The sequence below is a fragment of the Lissotriton vulgaris genome, chromosome 11 (genome assembly GCF_964263255.1).
Source record: "Lissotriton vulgaris chromosome 11, aLisVul1.2, whole genome shotgun sequence".
NCBI classification, from domain to species: Eukaryota; Metazoa; Chordata; class Amphibia; order Caudata; family Salamandridae; genus Lissotriton; species Lissotriton vulgaris.
In genome coordinates this window covers 360,385,758-360,406,457 of record NC_141699.1, presented here as the reverse complement: position 1 = coordinate 360,406,457, position 20,700 = coordinate 360,385,758, and the positions used below count along the sequence as shown (strand labels likewise).

The following is a 20,700-nucleotide window of genomic DNA, read 5'->3' as shown; positions in this document are numbered from 1 at the left end:
GGCCCATAGTAACATGTTTACATGTATGTGCCTGGTGGTGTATGCAGGGGTGGATGCCAGACTCTCTGTTTCGCCTCTGACTACCTGTTTCCTGACGTGACAGTTGTTCGAGAGAGAGAGAAAGCGACAGACCACCACAGGAAGCGGGGGATGTCTACAGACCGCCGAGGCCTGCGCGTCGAGGCCCTGCCACCCGCCCCTCTCTCATGGCGCCCGTGCGCACCTCGGTGGTTTTAGCAAATGCCTCGGTCCTAGACTGCAAACGCCGCCGCCGTAGACATGTTGCCTCCACCGAGCTCCACCTAGACGTACACAGACCGCAGGCCCGTAACCGAGAACGTCGAATGGTTTCTCCGGTGTGGACACGCCCAGGAGCCCAGTCTCCATCCCTTCTCCACAGCTATGTATGCTTCAAGGAACTTGAAACGATTTTGACCTGGCTGGGTACACCGAAGGTGGGGCTGGGCAGTTAATAGTCGAGCCTGTCCCCTAAAGGTTATGCATAGACTTCTGCAACGGAAACGCAACCCACTGAGCTGTCTGAACGTGGGATGAAATAGCAGGAGCTATTCCCGCCTCTTTCCTGGTGTCTTCTCGGAGGTCAGGTCGGGCGCCGGCTCCTCATGGGTCCAGACTCTCTGCTTGGCAGCCTCTGGCCCGTGTGAACGCTGGGTGTGGCGGCGAGGCACGAGAAGAGGCGCACACTGGCACCCACCCCTACCTCGAACCCTACCATGGCTTTTCTACTGAGAATTTTGGGTCTGGGGGGCGAGAGGCGGAAGGTGAAGCATTACGAGCAAGTCAAGCGCGGGGTGAACCCCGAGGAGCAGTGGGCGCTGGTCGCAGAGCTGGGAGACGGGGCCTTCGGCAAGGTGTATAAGGTACGTGAGAGGGGGCGGGGCGGGGGCTGTTAAAGCATCTAACTGGGACCTGCACCGGAAAAAGAGGGAGCGTCTGCATGCACACTCACTGAGAGGCCGCCAACGCACAACCAGTCATAGTACCTCACAAGGCACCCACAGACGAGATGCACAGTCATAGCGCCAGGAACACTGACCTAGCATCATAGGCACATGCATGCCAACATTTTAAAGAGGAAAGTAGGAGATTTAAAAAAAACATAATCTGGAGAATATATTTCCCTCATTGACTTTTATTGAAGCAGTGGCAACAATTTTTGGCTTAAAAGATTAGTAGTCGACGATCTGGCAATTTCGGTCACTAGGGAGGGGTTAACCAGTGTTTGCATCCCCTGCCCTACGGCCACTGGAATGCAGGTTATCCACTTCCACTGTCTGGGAAGCTGTCCTCATCTTCCACCTGGTGCCAATGCAAACAAGAGGCATTTAAATGTATCCCACTCCACTGTATAATTAATACTCTGAGTAAAGCCTGAGGTTGAACGCCAGAGTCCCTTTGCCGTGTGTACATTATTTCCCATGTGTTTTCTCAACATATGCGTCCAGCCATTCATTTTTACTTTCAACCCTTGAACTGATTAACTGACCTGGCTGGATTGGTGGTCTAGCAGTAGTCTAGCAACGGAGAGATGGTTTACTTGATTTCTAGTACCTATTAGAACATTTTTCAGTATAGCACAATCTTCACAAGTAAACAAAGTTTCTCTTCCAGGGGATCCTCATCAATAGTCATAAGCACATGAATATTCCCTCCCATGCTCAGGACCCCGGAAACACATATCATATATATGAAAACCATATATGTAGCTCTACATATATGTATATATACATATATAAAAACATACAATGCAGCATTCCCTAGACATGCTGAACAATGCTGCAAGAGAAGTCTTTGCACATAAATACATTCAAATAAAGCAGGGAGAAAGAAAGCCTTTGAAAACATACTGGAACTGCCAGTCAGGTCCAGGGGATCTTGCTCACATGTTGTTTTACTGTCCTGCTCTAGGAGCTTATTGGGATAGAATATTCGACTGCATCTCTTTCGTTTTCAAGATCAAACCTGCACGGTCCTTCGTATATGTAATCTTAGGAGCCCTTGACCCGCAGCTGTCAAGTGATCAAGACCGCCTGCTCCTGGACTTAATGCTTACATTGGCCTGTAAGGTGGTTCTGTGCAAGTGGAAAAGTGCGCATGAGGTGCACTTCAAAATCTGGCAGGAGTGGTTATCATTCCTGAGGGGTGCTAGCAATCCGGCACTTCAGGCATCTACATGGAGGCCGTCAAATAAGAAGCTGTGGAAATCATTGGACGCCTCCTCTTTTCACTATAAGCCTCCCTGAGGCAGTCGCTGTTGTACTGTCACGTTCCCCCTGTAGTATTTGAGAAATGCTCTATTTGTTCTCCTAAGGGCCCTTGCCTCTGTATCCATACACTGAGCGTTATATATGTACTTGTACCTCAACTTAGCAAGCAATGTCTTACTTTATTTTCATATTCTTTGCTTTTGTGTAATTGTACATCGCTAATGTATCAGTCATCTCTGTAACGGAAGAATTATTGTACTGTGTTTCTTTTGCTTTCTTCTACTTCAATAAAAATGATTTGAAATAAAAAAAAAAAAAAAAAAAAGAAAACTGTTTTATTATCACCTTCGCTGCAGGGCACATTCCCACACTGTGCTGGCGGGAGGGGCGGCGCGCACAGCGCCCCCTTGCTGCTTGTCATGCAGCACAGTGCTCGTGTGCTCATGACGGGCTGAACTCGTCATGACCACACCCGTTTTCATAGAACGCTCGCACAGCAGGGGAATTAGCCCAGCATGCGAGCGTTCTAACGGTCATGACGAGCTGAGCTCGTCATGAGCACACGAGCACCGTGGCTCATGACGTGCTGAGCTCGTCATGAGCATCGAAGGAGTTATACAGCAGAAAAGGTAATCCTACAAGGAAAGTGAAAACATTGTCAGCACATAGGCTGCATTGTAGAGGAAACATAAGTGTAGAAAGCTGTAAACTAACCCACATAAACAGTAACAATAAACTGGCACCGTGCCTTTAAGGCAGCCATGACCCCTAGCACCCATCATGCCTCAGGGGTGACAGTTAGGTCAGTTGTTCTTTCCAGCTCCTTCTGACAGGACCCTGGTCTCTACAGCTCTACTTTTTTCTTATTTTTGTCAGAAATTACTCTCACTTTTAAGGTGAAACCTTTTTACTTCAACATTTTTTCAGTGTTGAAGTACTTTTCAACTGTTTTTGAAGGATTTGGGCATTGTTTTCCACACAGAAATGCCTTCCCTTTTTGATCCTTGCCCCTCCTGTGGCAAAAAGAAGGCAAAAACAGACTCTCTTTCGGTCTGTATTTTATGTTTGCCTTCTGATCATGATCCTCACACCTGCCAACATTGCCAGCTCCTGTCCAAAAGAACTTTGAAGGACAGAGAGAGGAATCGCCTCTATGGGCTGGCAGAGAGAAGAAGATCTTCCTCCAGAGACAGGTCACCGCTGAAGAAGAAGGAGAGAGCATCCTCAAGTAAGATCCCAGTGTGCTCTCCATCGGCATCGGGCTCTGTGTCTCGAATCCCTTCTTCAGCCTCGAAAACGGCGATGAAAAGACCATAGACGGCGGGCTCACCGTTGAGAGAAGACCGGTCGTCGTCGAGGATCACAGGTACGTCGATACCTCTGCCCTCGTCAACCAGGCGGCGATTGGCGTAGAGGCAGCGATCTCCATTGGTGCGGGCTTGCACAACGACGAGAGACAAGTCTCCGTCATCGCCGTCGAGGCGGCATTCGACATCTTGGCATGCTCTGTCATCGCAGAGTCACCCGCGATTGACATCGAAGCGTAGATCTCCGTCGGCTTCAACCAGGCGATTGTCGACGTCGAGTCAAGCTCCGCCGTCGCAGGTTCATCAGCGACCAGCGTCGAAGCATACCTCTCCGTCGACGTCATCGAGGCGGCGTTCGACATCGAGACAGGTACCATCCCCTCCGTCGGCGTCGAGGCGACGTTCGACGTCGAGGTCTAGATCCCCTCCGGTGTCATATTCGACGTCGAGGCCAAGAAAGTCAATGTCGAGGGATCGTTGGACGTCGAGGAGGATTTCTCTGTCGAACCGGTCATCGGGGAGATCGCTCACCCTCAAGAGCAAGACCTAGAGGCTCCAGGGATTCGGCGTTACTCCACTCAATGTCGAGGCATTCAGAAAGATTGACGTCGAGGAGACGTTCAGGATCCAGAGTCTCTCCCATTATGGTGACACAGACCAGATCAATGTCAAGGCTCTCGCCAGCGACGTCTCATCGCTCTTCGCGAAGGAGGTCGTGTTCAAGAACCCATGAGGCCGCTTCGCATTCTATCAGAAGTTCCCCACAGACAATTGCGTCATCTCACAGTGCATCCATGCATTCCAAAGAACCTGCAGGTTCTCCTCCAGGAGGTTCTCAGAGGAGGCAGAGATCCCCTTCGGTGCATCTTTCTCTCAGATGGCTGCAACCCCTACATCTCTGGAAGCCAGCATCGGCAGGTGCTACGCAAAGGGCAGCTGAATACTCGAGCCCGTTGCATAGATCTCCTTTGCAGCGTTTGGTGCAAGAAGTGGACAAGTCACCTAACACTCGCACCAGTGAGCACCGGGTTAGATTGCCATCTCAAAAGGCGGCGTACACCATCTTGGTCGTCATCATCAACACACTCATCTAAGAGGGATTACTCTCCCACCCTCTAGCCCCAGCTTCAGCAAAAGCGGCTCCTGCACGTATCGTAAAGAAATACAAGCCTTCTGCATTGGATCCTCTATTCCTGAGATCGGATCCTCCCCCTGATTCGGTTATAATTGCAGCAGCTAAGAAAACGCACAAAGTGCATTCTTCTTCCTCCAAACCTCGTGATAAGGAGAGTAAAGCCCAAGACTCTTGGGGGAGGAAAGCCTGCGGTTCAGCGGCTTCCACGCTACAGGTTTCCAACGCTGCGGATCTGTTGAGGCGATACGACAGATCCCTGTGGGATTCTTTGGATCGTTTTAAAGAGAAGCTTCCAAAGGAAGATCAGCATGACTTCTCGGAAATTATTCAAGAAGGTGCTCTGGTGTTCAACCAAGTAATAAGCACGGCAGCTGATGGCGTAGCTCTGGCAGCTCATTCGTATGGGCATGACGTTTGTGCACGTTGTTCCTCTTGGTTACGCCTCACTGCATTAAAGCCTGATGCACAGCAGCGCATAATGAATCTTCCATTCTCGGGCATTTCTGTGTTTGGGGCCCATACAGAGGAGGAGATGGGAAGAATGAAGGCTGAATTAGACACTTTGAAGGAGGTGAGCCTTGAGAAAAAGAAAGAGTTCAGGAAGTGTTACAGGCCCAATATCGTAAAGGTAACCTACAGCAGGTTCAAACCCCTCAATGGTCACAGAGCAAGCAGAGAAAATCCCAATATCAGGGCCGACGCTCCTCAAGGGGAAGAGGAGGACACCAGCAGCAATCCTCCTCCACATCCAAGACAGCGGGGAAGCAATGAGTCAATGCTTCCTCTAGCACCGTTGTGCACTCCAGTGGGAGGAAGTATAACACACTATGCTCAAGAGTCGCGCAGAATAACAAAAGATCAATGGGTGCTAGATATACTAGACAATGGATACACTCTACGTTTTTGCACGGCTCCAAAAGACTCTCCTCCGGTAAAATCCAGACAGCATCATTTGGACCTTCCTGCGTCAGGAAGTGTCGACCCTTCTCGAAAAACAAGCGATAGAAGAGGTCCCCCAATGCAGAGAGGGAAAGGAATCTATACAAGATACTTCCTTGTCCGGAAAAAAGACCAGCGGAACAAGTTCAGACCCATCTTAGATCTGCGGTTTCTCAACAAATACATAAAAAAAGAAAAATGTTGGATGCTGTCTCTTCAGCAAATTTTTCCACACTTAAAGAAAGGTGATTGGATGTGCTCAGTGGACCTTCAGGATGCATACTTCTACATCCCGATCACAGCCCAGCATCGTAAATTCCTACGTTTCACAGTAGGGAAGGATCATTACCAATTCAAAGTCTTACCCTTCGGTCTAAAGTTAGCTAGAAGGGTATTCACGAAATGCATGGCAGTAGTAGTGGCCTTCTCACATCGCCAAGGCCTACACGTCTATCCATACCTAGACGATTGGCTGCTAAAGGAATCATCTCCTCTCATGGTGCAGGAACACCTTCTCATATGTCTGAACCTACTTCAGCGTTTGGAACTGCATGTCAATCTGGACAAATCGGTCCTTCAACCCCTTCAGACACAGGGAAGATGGACCCCAACGAGCAGACTTATCATAACATGCTCGAACTGCGGGCAGTTCACTTGGCTCTCAATGCTTTTCAACCTGCCATACAGTCAGAATCAATATTGGTTCAAACGGACAACACAACCACCATGTACTATTTAAACAAACAAGGTGGAACACGTTCCCGTCCTCTGTCTCTCGAAGCCCAAGCGATTTAGCACTGGCTGCTAGCCAGGAACCTATCGATCAGGGCAGTCTATCTGCCAGGAGAGCAGAATGTTCGAGCAAACTCCCTCAGTCATCACTTCCAAGAGCAAGAAGACTGGGTACTCAACAACAATGTGGTGGCAGACATCTATCAGCAGTGGGATCATCCCTGCATTGACCTCTTCGCAGATGAAGAAAACAAAAAATGCCATGCTTTCGCATCCAGGTTTTACCGACCAGGAACAGGGGGGAATGCACTTTTGATCAACTGGTCAGGGACGTTTGCATACCCCTTTCCACCACTCCCTCTCATTGCGAAGGTAGTGGCAAAGCTCCTGAGATCCAGGATGAAGATGATCCTAATAGCACCGGACTGGCCTCACCAATGGTGGTATCCAGATCTGTTGCAGCTGTCAATTCGCCCGTATCGGAGGCTTCCATGCAGGCCAGACCTTCTTACCAAGATGGGGTGAAGATCTTTCATCCCAGCCTTCCTTCGCTCAGCTTGACAGCATGGCTCCTGAAGTCCTGCAGTATGGACATCTAATCTTTCCCTCGGACTGCATGGGCATTCTACGGGAGTCAAAGAGGCCTTCCACAAGAACCTCGTACTCTATGAAGTGGAAGAGGTTTTACTTGTGGTGTGTACAGAATGGTTGGAGTCCAGTTAATGGGCAAGAGAAGGTCATCTTACCATACTTGCTCTATTTGACCAAGTCTGGATTGAAATACTCCTCCATAAAGGTACATTTGGCAGCCATTACGGCTTATCGTAAATCTCCTAACCACCTTCCTTTTTTCAACTACAGGTGGTTAAGGACTGCCTACAGGGGCTAAAGAAAGTTTACCCTCCTGTTAGACCTCCTTCTCCTCCTTGGGAGTTGAACCTGGAATTGTCTAAGTTGATGGGCCCTCCTTTTGAGCCCATTCATAAGGCAACATTGCAACACCTTTCGTGGAAGGAGTAAGTGAAATTCAGGCATTATCTTCTAAAGAGCCTTATACAGTCTTCCACCATAATAAGGTGGTTATGCGAACCCACCCTTCCTTTCTACCAAAGGTTGTGTCAGAGTTCCATGTAAGTACAAAAGGGGGTGGTGATGGACGGAGCCTCTGAAATAATCAAACACTCACACCCAGTCAACAGATCTGGGTTTAATCCATCACCGTTCTTTAGCCCATTCTGCCACCCCAGTTCAGAAATGGCCATATGCAAATCAGTCTGACCCTGTGCCTCATGGGAACAGTCCAGCCCGAACTGCCAAGCCATGCCTTCCCTGGACCAGATTCAAGCTTCCTAGGACCGGTTTCTGGCATTACAGCTGTCTTCAGCCAGGCTTGCTTGAATCCAGTGGCAAAGTGAGCAAGGGACTCACGTCTGAGCATACCCTGCCAACTTATGGCGAACAAAGCAGTACAAAGGGGGTGGTGAAGGACGGAGCATCTGAACCAATCAAACACTCACACCCAGTCAACAGATATGGGTTTAATCCATCACCGTTCTTTAGCCCACTCTGCCACCCCAGTTCAGACATGGCCATATGCAAATCAGTCTGACCCTGTACCTCATGGGAACAGTCCAGCCCAAACTGCCAAGCCATGCCTTCCCTGGACCAGATTCAAGCTTCCTAGGACCGGTTTCTGGCATTACAGCCGTCTTCAGCCAGGCTTGCTTGAATCTAGTGGCAAAGTGAGCAAAGGACTCATGTATAAAGTTATCTTACCAGTTGGCAAAAAAACCTTTGTTCGCTTCCCCTAAGGCTCACTCAACTAGGGGCAAAGCGGCAAAAGTAGTTTTTCTACATAATGTACCGATGGCCGAGATTTGCAAAGCGGCAACTTGGAAATTGGTTCACACATTTACCAGGCATTATTGCCTATATTCAGACTCCAGAGCAGATACCCAAGTGAGCCAGGCTTCCTTGAGGAATCTGTTCCAGTGTTGATGTTTTCAGAGTCTGTGTTCGCCTAATGGCGGTTTCTTAGGTCTGAATAGTTCTCTGTTTACTTGTCCGCAGGATGAGGGGGTGGGCTTGCTATTCTATTAATGTTCTTATGACTATTGATGAGGATCCCCTGGAAGAGAAGGATTTAAAACATTTTTTTTTATAATGAATGCGATTTTATATAGCGCGAACATTACCCGGTGTCAGAGCGCTTTACATAAGAACCAGTTGCGATACATAAGGACTTAGGATTACATGAGTTACATAAAAGATACAAACGGAAAAAATTGCAAATGTACAAGTTGTAAAGTCACACAAGGAAGAGATAGAAACAGAAAAAAATGCAAATGTACAAGTTGTAGAGTCACACAAGGATGAGATACAAACAGAATTTTTTTTGCAAATGTACAAGTTGTAAAGTCACTCAAGGAAGAGATACAAATGGATAAACTCTAATAGTCACATAGGAATGGTAGAGAGTACAAAGGTCTACTACATATACTAGTGGTTAGAGTTATCTGCCTATACATATATATACAAATAGTAGATTTTCTCAGGTCAAGACCCCAAAAACCAGGAGAGCAGAGTTCCACAGTCACAGCACCAAGGGGGGGCAGTAGAATGCCTGTTCTTTCGCAAGATGGCGGACCAAGGACAAGAGCGACAACAGGAGACGGTCTCAAAATGGCAAGTGAGCATGAGACATACATCTATTTCTAAAATGGTCTGAGGTTATCCGCAAAGAACAACTGACCTAACTGTCACCCCTGAGGCATGATGGGAGCTAGGGGTCATGGCTGCCTTAAAGGCACGGTGCCAGTTTATTGTTACTGTTTATGTGGGTTAGCTTTTCTGCTTTCTACACTGATGTTTCCTCTACAATGCAGTCTACGTGCTGACAATGTTTTCACTTTCCTTGCAGGATTACCTGTTCTTCTGTATAACTCCTTCGATGCTCTTGACGAGCTGAGTTCGTCATGAGCCACGGTGCTCGTGTGCTCATGACGCTCGTCATGACCGTTAGAACGCTCACATGCTGGGCTAATTCCCCTGCTGTGCGAGCGTTCTATGAAAACGGGTGAGGTCATGACGAGCTCAGCTCGTCATGAGCACACAAGCACTGTGCTGCATGGCGAGCTCAGCTCGTCATGAGCTCGGGGGCCTCCCTCCCACCAGCACAGTGGGGGAATGTGCCCAGCAGCAAAGGTGATAATAAAGCAGTTTTCAAAGGCTTTCTTTCTCCCTGCTTTATTTGAATGTATTTATGTGCAAAGACTTCTCTTGCAGCATTGTTCAGCATGTCTAGGGAAGGCTGAATTGTATGTTTTTATATATGTATATATACATATATGTAGAGCTACATATATGGTTTTCACATATATGATATGTGTTTCCGGGGTCCCGCGCATGGGCGGGAATATTCATGTGCTTATGACTTTGATGAGGATACCCCTGGAAGAGAACTAGGATTCCAGGTAAGTAACTAATCCTTCTTTTTTCTACATTTTCGCAACAGAAAGATGGTTTACCTGATTCTGGTAGCCATTAAAAATGTCCAATTTAGAACAATCTGCACAAGTAAATTATGTTGTTTCTTTCTACATTCTTGCATCCTCAAACTGCATGCTGTCTCAAAAATATTCACTACATTCCTTAAATCCACATTAAAAACTGTCCTTTAATTAAAATTTCTGCTTCTCGCCTGTCCTTTTTCCTTCTCTTTTCAAATGTCCCTTCCCTTCCCTTCCATTCTCTGCATGCCTCCTCTGTCTGAGCACAACCTACTGACACATGCACCTTTGACTTTTCTCTGTTTCAGCAAATTTCCCACAACTCATTAAATGATCACAATTTCTCCTCCTTCTGCTGATAGTCGTACCTATGCAACTTAGCAACACCTAATCTCCTCTAGCATCTATATTAATTCCACCAACCATGTGCTTGATCTCATCCTCCCCACCCCCACTAATGACACAACCTACCACTATTACTTTAGTCCACCATAAAAAACTGAAATGACTGAATAGAATGGTTTGCTTTGAGCGCACAAGACTAAACCCAATAACAAACAGTAACCAATAACACTGTACTAGCTATTAACTTGGGATTCGGGAGCAGCGTGCTTCCTGGCATAAATCGCTTCGATGCCTCGACAGGGGTAGTAAGCACTGTATAAATACAATTACAACTTGAGGGAGCTGGGCTGAAGACCATGGGGGACGCCTATGTAAATGACACATTTGTGACATTGGATGAATTTGTAGACATGCACCAGCGCACCCAATAGATATTTACATATTACCACTTAAGGGTGGCCCTGCAAGAATTTTACCCCCAGTACCCGGAGAAGCCACCCATGCTTTTTGCACCGCAGAACCAGCACATGAGTGAGGCACGCCGAGGCCTGATCACCAAATTATATAACGGAGCGCAGGCAGATAGGGCAAGGAAATTGAACAAGGCCAGGGAAACTGGAAAGCAGTTCTTGATAAACTACTGGAGTTGGCAGATTGGGAATCTTGTTGCAAACAATTATATATGCTCACCTCCAACTGCAACGTGCGTATAATACATTTTAAGTATCTACACCAAATGTATTACACACCTTCTCAACTCCATAGATTTGGCTTGTGTGAGATGTGGGGTGGCAGATGCCGATTTTTTGCAATTGGCCTGGCACAGCGTCTCTATTGGCCAATTCTGGACCCAGGTCACAGGGACTCTCACAGATATGGCACTTGAGCAGGTGGAGTGTGACCCTGGGGTATGTCTGCTGGGATTGTCCAAATTGCTTCAGACGGTTAATCGTACATTTGTGGTTGTGTCCCTCATATTAGCGAAACAGAGGGTGGCTGTACACTGGGGTAAACAAGCTGTGCCCACTAAAAAAACTGGATGTCGGACCTGGTACAGTGCAGAACCCAAATGGAACTGTACGCACAAGAACCGCAATGGCCATCAAGGCCTGAAGACGCGTGGGGCCCCCTCACAACGTATCTGCTGTCCACCCTGGTAGCGTAATAAGGAAAGATGCACTTTGGGCGATGATTGCACTATGATGTATGGTAAGGTTGATAACATATATAATATTGAAATATTAGTGGTGATTTATCAAAATCCTGCAAAAGGGGAACCGGTGAACAAACTGTTGATGTATTTTCACTTGTATTTGAAAAAGATCAATAAAAAAACGAAATCGGTAGTTTCCAGCCTAAATCTGGTCTATTGGTATGTATGCAGGCAGTCCCAGAGCAGCAAAGTGCGCAATCTATATCCCTAAAATATGGCATGAAAAACTGACCTTTACTTAAAACTTATGATTGCCACCTCTCCTATTTTTTCTTTCAAATAGCCCCCTCCTTCCCTTCCATCCTCTATGCCTCCTCTTCTTGAGCACAACCTACTCAGGCATGTTTGCCTCAATATCTATTATTGTATTTCTTCAAACTGCTCACAACTCATTCACAAGATCTCCCCCCCTGAAACTCCCGCACTTGTAACCTAACAATACCCCCTTTAGCTCATCCATTAATCCCTCCAACCACGTGAATGTGTCACATACACGCCTCCTAATGATCACACATAACTCCTATTAATGTAATCACAGGGGACTGACATGAATGCATGGAATGGTTAGCCAGGGCACAGAAGACGAATCCAAATAGTCACCAGTCATACTGGACTAACAACAAACCTTGGGTCTGGAGCAGCGTGCTGCCTGGCGTAAAACGCTTCAACACCTCGTCAGGGGTAGCAGCGCTTTATAAATGCAATTATTACCAGAATTGTAGAGCACTGGCCTGTCACGAAGGCAGTCACAATCCAGCAAAAACACTGGCAATCAGAGAGCAGCTACTTAAAGGGAATAACAGAGCAGCCACAAACGTGTGCAGTTACGTAGTAGCACAGCAGGGCTATCAACACAGAGCAGGGGCAACACATAGCTATCAGACTGAATGGCAACGTTTGATGTGTCCAGTACAGGGAGGAGCTCCAGAACCCAGCTGGTATCACCCTTACCTTTCCGATAAAATAACTCTTTGTCACCATGAAGACTCAAGTGACCCCATCAATTAAAGCCTTTTCTGGCTCCCAAGCAGCCTTTACATTTCCCCATTTAACCAACTGCACACATTTACATTTCTTCCAGGTGGCAGACAACCTGGCCAGGCGCTTGTTGTTTCTTCATTAGCTGATTGTCCCTCCCTCAGCTTCACAGCACAATCGTCCCTCCCGAAGCTTTCAGCCTGAGCTACCTGATGGTTGGCATTAACCGTCCAGCAATGGTTCTCGTTGAAAAAATAATATGGGAAACATTTCTGTAAAACTGAACAAGCATGAGCCTGTTGTTCCCCATAGAGCCCTCCCACTTCGACCTCTGGTATCCACAAACAAGGAGATGCCCAGTATGTCTGCCACAGACTCAGTTTAGATGCACACACATTCACAGACCAGAAACACTACCCATGAACAGAGCAGCAAATGAAAACACAGCAGCCGAAGGATTGCATGACTCAAGAAACACCTTGAGCCAGTCTTGGCCTTTGAGTCAACAGCACTTTGCATGCCTGTATTTGTATTTTAAAACTTTTTTATTGTAATTTTTGGCACAAACAATTACCAAAGTAAATTATACATATGAACAGCAATGTGAGGCACATCAGTTCCTTTAGCAAGACATCACAATTTGGCCTTAGCATAAACACACTGTTCGGCGGTCTTCACCCTCGCAAATCAAACATATACGTTCCATTTCTCCATTTGTCACCCGTAGGAAACTGGGCTTTTGTTACAGCTATCCTCCTTACATTTTGCCCCCTTTTAGCTACTAGATGCTGATTTTCAACTCTGGCAATGCAATGAGGCCTGCTAGCCAGACCTCAGAGCCAGTGCTCCTTCCCCGAAACAAGGTGTTGTCTACTTGTGCTACCATTGGCTAAGGGCTTTAGCACCCGTGTAAGTCACTAGAAAATGGTACCCCAAGACATGAGAGTCCCAAAGGACTGCAGCATATCTTATGCCACCCTAAGGGACCCACACCCAAATTCCACACAGACTGCCATTGCAGGCTGTGTGACATGGTGCAAACCATGAGTGAAAGCATGACATGACACACTCCTGTGTTTCATGCCAAAATCAAAGTCACTGCATCTAATATATGTAAGTCACCCTTATAGCAGGCCTTTGAGCCCTAAGTCAGGGTGTATTATATTTTAGATGAGGACATATCTGCACGAGCAGATATGCTCCTGTGATGTCTAGTTCTATTACTAGACATTACAAGTGAACAGGGAAGCCCTCTTTAGGTGTGTACTGGGCACTGGTCAAAACAAGTTCCCCAGCTACATAATGGCTACACTGAAACCTATGGTGTTTGGTATTAAATACCTTTTATTAACAAACCCACACTTATTCCAGTGATGAATTTATTAATACATGCACCCAGAGGGTACCTTAGAGGTACCCCTGAAACCTACCAGCCCTCAAGTGTGCTGGCTGACTGGTCCAGTCCAGCCTGCCACCACAGATGAATTTCTGACCCCCATGGGTGAGAGTCCACACTCTCAGGAGGTCAGGAACAATGCCTGTTCTGGAGGGATGTGTTTTACAGATCCTCCAGGAAGGCTGGTAAATTAGAATCCCAGGGCAGGAGGCTTTAAAGAGTCCACCGTCTTTGGTATGTGAATCTGGCTTCCCTCAGCGCTGAGGGGATGCCAGCCGGCCTGACTAAGGTGGGCTACCTGAAGTAGATAAGAAATGTAAAAGCCTGAAATCTTGGTGATGGCAGAATGAGGAACTCTGGGACATGGTTATGCCCACTTCCCACAGAAAGTGGTCATATAAGGGGTGTAGTGACCCCAGGGGTAAGCAACAAATCGGCTACTACTACAACAAACTCAGAGCGTCCCTGAGGTACTAGATGGAGGGAGAGGAGAGCAGGTAATAACCATAAAGAAACACAGAAACCTCTCCCTAACCTTAAATCTATCTATAGGTCATAGATCTTAATATGAAGAAAACAATATCATTGTCCCACAGATCAGTTATTTATAAAGTTATTTTTATTATTCTTATTGTATCAAAAAATATCATTTTGTCAAAATATACATGGATACATTATGTAAAAGCAACAATCATTCTAATGTGAGAACAGAAACATGTAATAATACACAAGTTTTAAAAAATGGCATAAATAGAATACAATGTAACACCACTCATCACCCAACGTCCGGTCATATCATACATAACCCAACAGAGAAAACCACCAAAAATTATCACACTAACTTACAAGGGATAGAAAACTATTACATAAACATTAAACGTAGACAATAATCAAATTCAGAATACATAAAATATTTGTGAGACTGAGAACAGCGCTGACGCGTGTTTCGAAGTGGAACCTGGTCCACCAGTTCCTTCATCAGGGCGGAACAGATACAGTAATATTTTGCAGTCAAAATTCCGTCATAGGATCAAAAACAATTATTCAGGAGGGTGATGAGGGGTCTATGTAGCATATCATTCAAGTAGGTACGATTCAGTAAATGCAAAACTGAAGGCAAATAAGATATGACTATCCACGGGATCTCGAGTTCAGAAGGTCATGGGTCAGAAGATAAATGCTGGTGATGAAGGGCTTCACAATTGGCAAGGAAATACGTGAAGGTGGGATGTAGGGTACAGTGGCGTAACGAAAGTCTAAGGGGCCCCCCTGCAATGTACACAGAGGGGCCCCCTTCCGGATTGAATCCGGAGCTCTCATGCCTGAGTCCTGTGCTGAGAGAGGCCCCCTGCAGTTCAGACCCCCCACTCCCTCCCCCGCACCGCGGCAGATGCGGGGGCCTGTGTTAGGCCCCTGTACATATGAGTTGTCCACAATGATGAGAGACAATAGCAATAACAGCATCTCTGTCAAGTGATAGATCCCTGCATCACAGTCTAAAGACCGCAAGGAGAGCACATTATCTCTTTTGCTGTACCACCAACATCGGAACTCACTTTCCAGTATAACAATGCACCCAATAAAAACCGTTTTTGGCACGATTTTCTCCACACACCCTGCCAAAACAATGATATTACCTCCCAACAAAGATAAAAGCCACTAAGAACCATGTAGAATTCAGAAGAAAGACTAGAGCTAGTCATTCAAATGTGGCCACCAGGGAATACATGTAAGACTTTTCCACAAAGATAAGAGACAGTACAAATACCAGCAGATTTGGCTACCCACAGATGCCACTACACTACTTTCGAAGTCTCATGGTGGAACTCATCAACTCTATAACTGAATAAACATCGCAGCTCACCCCAGCTCGTGACAACCTGTAAAGATTAGCCGCTCCTACATGAAACGGAGTTTGACTTCCCTGTTTAATTTGGCCTCCCCTTCAGTTCTCCTCACATGTCTTCTGCCATCCTGGCCCGATCTAGCTTTATCGCCTGCTTTACTCAATCATCCTCTGCTAAATAGCTTGTTTTCTGCAATGCTGACGCCATATACTCCTTTTCCACACTAAACCTTAGCAATCACCTAATTGCCGTATAATCCATTTGCACATTTCTCCCATTAGACTAACACACACATGTTTGCACTAGCAATAACTGTTAACTCCTTAAAATATAACATTTGTTCAAGTAATTCTTATTTTTTTCCTTTTCTAATGTTTCTTTTTAAATTTTAACCTAGACATTAAATTCTATCCTAATCCAAACTAAATTCCATTATTCTCAATCACAAATAACCTAGATTTATTGGATTAAAGGGTGTATGTCACAAGCACAAGATTAAACCCTACTAACTCAGATAGACCACAAGCACTCTAGAATAATACACACATTTGTTTCATTAGAGCACAAGTTGAAAACAGAATTTACGAGTAAACATTGTGTTTACCACTATCCCTGTGTTCCCAGAGTAGCTTGCTACTCACTGAAAGAGCTTCAGCGCCTTATCCCAGTTTATTTTATATAGTATCTTCTCCTTATCTTTCTAGCTCATTTGTAGCAAATAGGATAATGTTGAGGGGCTATGAGTGAGATAGGTGGTCAATCATGTGATGTCCCAGGAGGTCAAAGGGTGCGTGCTCTCACTTCCTCAACTCTTGGCATTTTGGTTAATAAAAGTATTTTGCTATTCTGTATTGAAAGCTCCTGAATCTTATCGTCATCTAGCGCGTTTCAGCCTCAATGCGCAGTCAGTGATCAATCAGCCGATTCAAAAACATTAGCCTGCGACCTCACGATTTAAAATAACATAACCCTACACTATAAGTGTGACGTCAAGTCAAGTCAAAGATAGCTTTATTCGATTTCCAACAAAAAATCATAAAAGCACATATAAAATACAGTAAATACATCAGTTAATTATTAAATTAAATTAAAAAAAAGTTCAATGTAGTTCATGGTTAATCTGAATCTAATAGCATTTTTTAAAAACATAGCTACTAAGTGAATTACCATCTCATCTTCTAGCATTTGGAGTCTCAGTAACGCTGGTCTACATTGCCTGAGACCCTATCTTTTCAGCAGAACACCCAAATATTTTTTTCTGACTATTGAATAAAATTTACAAGATAAAATGCAATGCAGAGTAGACTGCTTGGATACATCGTCACATGGACAAAGATTTAGATCCCTTGACCAGCTATTCACTTTGGGGAAAGTAATTCATCTAAAAAAGCTTCCAACTCTGAAACGTGTGAGGATCATCCTAGTATAACTACTCTGCGTATTAGATAGGTATGGCTGGATGCCCTCCCCTTGTAGAATCAGTTGGTTCTCCTGCGCCGAGATTTTCTTACTTTCTACTCGCCAGCGCCTATTTTCCAAGAGAGGAAGCATTTCTCTTTCAACTTTTTTCTAGAGATTGTCGTTAAAGTCGTCGGAAAATCAAAGAATTCAGTGTGACCTATCTCTTTCAAAAAGTCCTTAATATAAACAAACCAATCAATCTTCGATGCCCCCTGTAACTTCCAGCAATCCAGCACTACCTCTCTATTAAAACCCGTTTCTACTGTCGTCCAAATCTTATGCCACAATAAGACTGGACTAACTTTTATAAGGTCAGTAATGTAAGCCATTCCTATATCTTTATGGCACACAAATGTCGAGGTCGATCTGGGTACTGCTAGCAGATATCGCAAAAAAGTGTTTTCACATAATTGGATCTCCCGGGTGTCAGCTAAGCCCCATAAACCGGCTCCGTAAATTGCAGTAGAGACACATTTCGAGTTATAAATGTCCCTCAGAATGTTAACTGGTCGACCCCCCAACTTATTTGAGAAATGGCGTACCGCGCCAATGGCCCGGGAAAAGGCCAGTTTCCTCATGTTTACCGCAGATGTCCATTTCCCATTATTATTAAAATTGATACCCAAATAAGTAAAAGTATTGGTTAGTTCTATCTTTGACTGGTCTAAATAAATGTTGCACTGAACATTTCTCTTAGGTGAACAGCACATGCTAAAAGTTTTGCCCACGTTTATCTTTAAACCTCTGACACCCATATAGCCTGCAAAAATTGCAAGCGCTCTCTGGAGGCCTTCTTGTGTTCTTGCCATAATGACAGCGTCATCCGCATAAAGTAAAATCGGAACCAAGCAGCCATTCATTTGTGGGAAATCTAATCCATGGCTAATGAGGTGACTTCACTGTAGTGGGGTTTTGTCACACCCCAAACAATCGCACAGCTCAAAGTGCCAATTGCATGATTGTTTACTTATTTATTCACTATGTATCCAATTTAATCCATAATATTCCAAACTTCTCAAACTTATTCTCCAATTTTAATACGGGTCCACACGCTGAGTGTATGTGCCATTTCCGAGTTTTTACTGTTCAAACCGTGTCAATCCAGACTTTATGAATGAACAGGACTGAAGCATCAATTCATATCAGGCAGCGTTTATTCAAAATACCCAATGCATTTCGGGCTCAGCGCCCTTCTTCGGGGGTTACTGTAAATAAATAATAAATAGCCACTGTCACACATTGTATTCACCACTTCAATATAAACATTTCTTAATGCTAACATATTACACGTTAAAAACATTTATGTCATGGTAAAACCTTTATGTCAAAAGGCGCTTTACACAACTCATCAATGATTTACGGGAGACCCTGTATGCCAAAACATCCTAACTGATATTCTCCTCCCTGATTCTGTGTTTCAAACCTTATCACATTCCCATGTTTCTTTTTCGAAGTGTTGAAACCAGCCCTACAACCCGTCCTTTACATGCGCATTCCACACTACACTTTCCTTTCAGCCTGCACTCTGTCAGTAAGTGACCTTTATTCGCCTTCATAACCTATTCTTTTTCAGCCGGCATTAATGAGGTGACTTGCCACACTATTTATGTAGAGGTTAAATAAAAACGGCGCGAGTATGCAGCCTTGCCGACCCCCTTTTTTATGCGGAAATTCGCTGTACACTCGCCCATATTACCGAACCGTACCTTTGCACCTGCCCCCCGGTATAGCTCCTTTATAAAATTTAAGATATTACTTTCGATACCCAGTTTTGTCAGGGTATCCCATAAAATGTTGTTGCTTAACACCATCAAAGCTGGCAGAATTCTGCTCCTGCACTGAGATATTCAAAAGCGCATGTTACGTGACGAGCTGGGCTCGTCATCAGCGTGCGAGGAGGCTACGCCATGACGAGCCCAGCTCGTCATGAGCGTGGAAGGGGTTAAACAGTCAAAGGCCAAGCTTAAATCAACAAAGGTTAGGAACAAATTTCGCCTTTTTTCTGTTACATATTTGCCTATGATGATAGCGAGATTAAGCCCTTGTTCAACTGTGCCTAGCCCCGTTTTAAATCCATACTGGAATTTTGAAAGAGCTCCTGTATCGTCTGCCATCCCTGCAGTCTATTCAGAATAATTCTACCAGACACCTTCATCATGTCCAATAGTGATATTGGGCGGTAGCACTTGGGGTCATTTCGGTCCCCCTTTTTAAAGATGGGGACCAATATTGCCTCGTGCCATGTTTGTATAAACCCCACGTTGTTACCGCTATTTAACACGTTGGTCAGAAGGGGGGCCCATAGTTCTAAATTCGATTTGTAGATATCAACGGGTACTCCTAACTTGTGGGCTCCTAAATGCCTTCTGTGAATACCGAAAGTCTTAAAATTAGGATTTTTCTCAACTTTACTACTACTAAACTGAGAAAAATCCTAATTTTAAGACTTACAGGAGGCATTTAGAAGTCCTAAAGTTAGGAGTCCTAACTTTACTACTACTAAATTGAGAAAAATCCTAATTTTAAGACTTTCAGTATTCACAGAAGGCATTTAGAAGTCTTAAAGTTAGGAGTCCTAACTTTACTAATACTAAACTGAGAAAAATACTAACTTTAAGACTTACGGTATTCACAGAAGGCATTTAGGAGTCCTAAAGTTAGGACTCCTAACTTCTGTGAATACCGAAATGAGTAAGTGCCTTCTGTGAATACCAAAATGAGTAAGTGTCTTCTGTGAATACCAAAATGAGTAAGTGCCTTCTGTGAATATGAAAATGGTAGTAAGTTTAGGATTTTGTCTTAAGTTAGTTCTGTGAATTGGGCCCATAGTTTTTGGAAACGGGACCTCTTTTAACAAGGAAACAATTAAACATGTGTGAAAATAACAAAGTAAAATAAAATGTTATGTTAGAGAGGGGGCCCGGGCCGGGCTATTTCGGGCTAGAACGGGCTAAAACGGGCCCGCCCTTGGCCCGGGCTTCGCCCGGCGCCCGCCAGCGCGCGTCCCGCGTCGCGGGAAAGGGATGTCAGTGTTAACAGTTCAAGCAGTTGGCGTGAGCGCTGAGGGAAGAGGCTGCAGCTGCGGGCGGTTGATATGGCCTGCTGGTCCTCGCAGTCCCTCTGGTAAGAACCTCCGTATCAGGTATCCAGGCAAAACAAACCTCTACGAGCTGCACCCATGGAGCGGGGGCCGCAAGAAGGTTATGGGCAGTCCAAGCAGGGGGTGTGAGCGCTGAGGGAAGAGGCTGCAGCTGCACGCGGTTGATATGGCCTGCTGGTCCTCGCAGTCCCTCTGATAAGAACCTCCGTATCAGGTATCCAGGCAAAACAAACCTCTACGAGCGGCTCCCGCGGAGCGGGGGCCGCCAGAAGTTTATGGGCAGTCAAAGCATGGGGCGTGAGCGCCGAGGGAAGAGGCTGCAGCTGCACGCGGTTGATATGGCCTGCTGGTCCTCGCATTCCCTCTGGTAAGAACCTCCGTATCAGGTATCCAGGCAAAACAAACCTCTACGAGCGGCTCCGGCGGTGCCGGGGCTGCGAGAATTTTATGGGCAGTCAAGGCAGGGGGCGTGAGCGCCGAGGGAAGAGGCTGCAGCTGCGGGCGGTTGAT

At 45.6% G+C, this 20,700-nt stretch overlaps 1 protein-coding gene across 1 annotated transcript in view; it reads left to right on the top strand.

Moving 5' to 3' along the window:
* Window positions 1–235: 235 nt before the first annotated feature.
* The window catches only part of LOC147679776 (uncharacterized), a 275,399-nt gene continuing 254,934 nt past the window's right edge, over window positions 236–20,700 (top strand). The window contains exon 1 of the mRNA XM_086944753.1: window positions 236–881. Coding sequence (XP_086800879.1) covers window positions 735–881 — 147 coding nt within the window. The 5' untranslated portion in view covers window positions 236–734. The remainder of the gene's footprint in view (window positions 882–20,700) is intronic.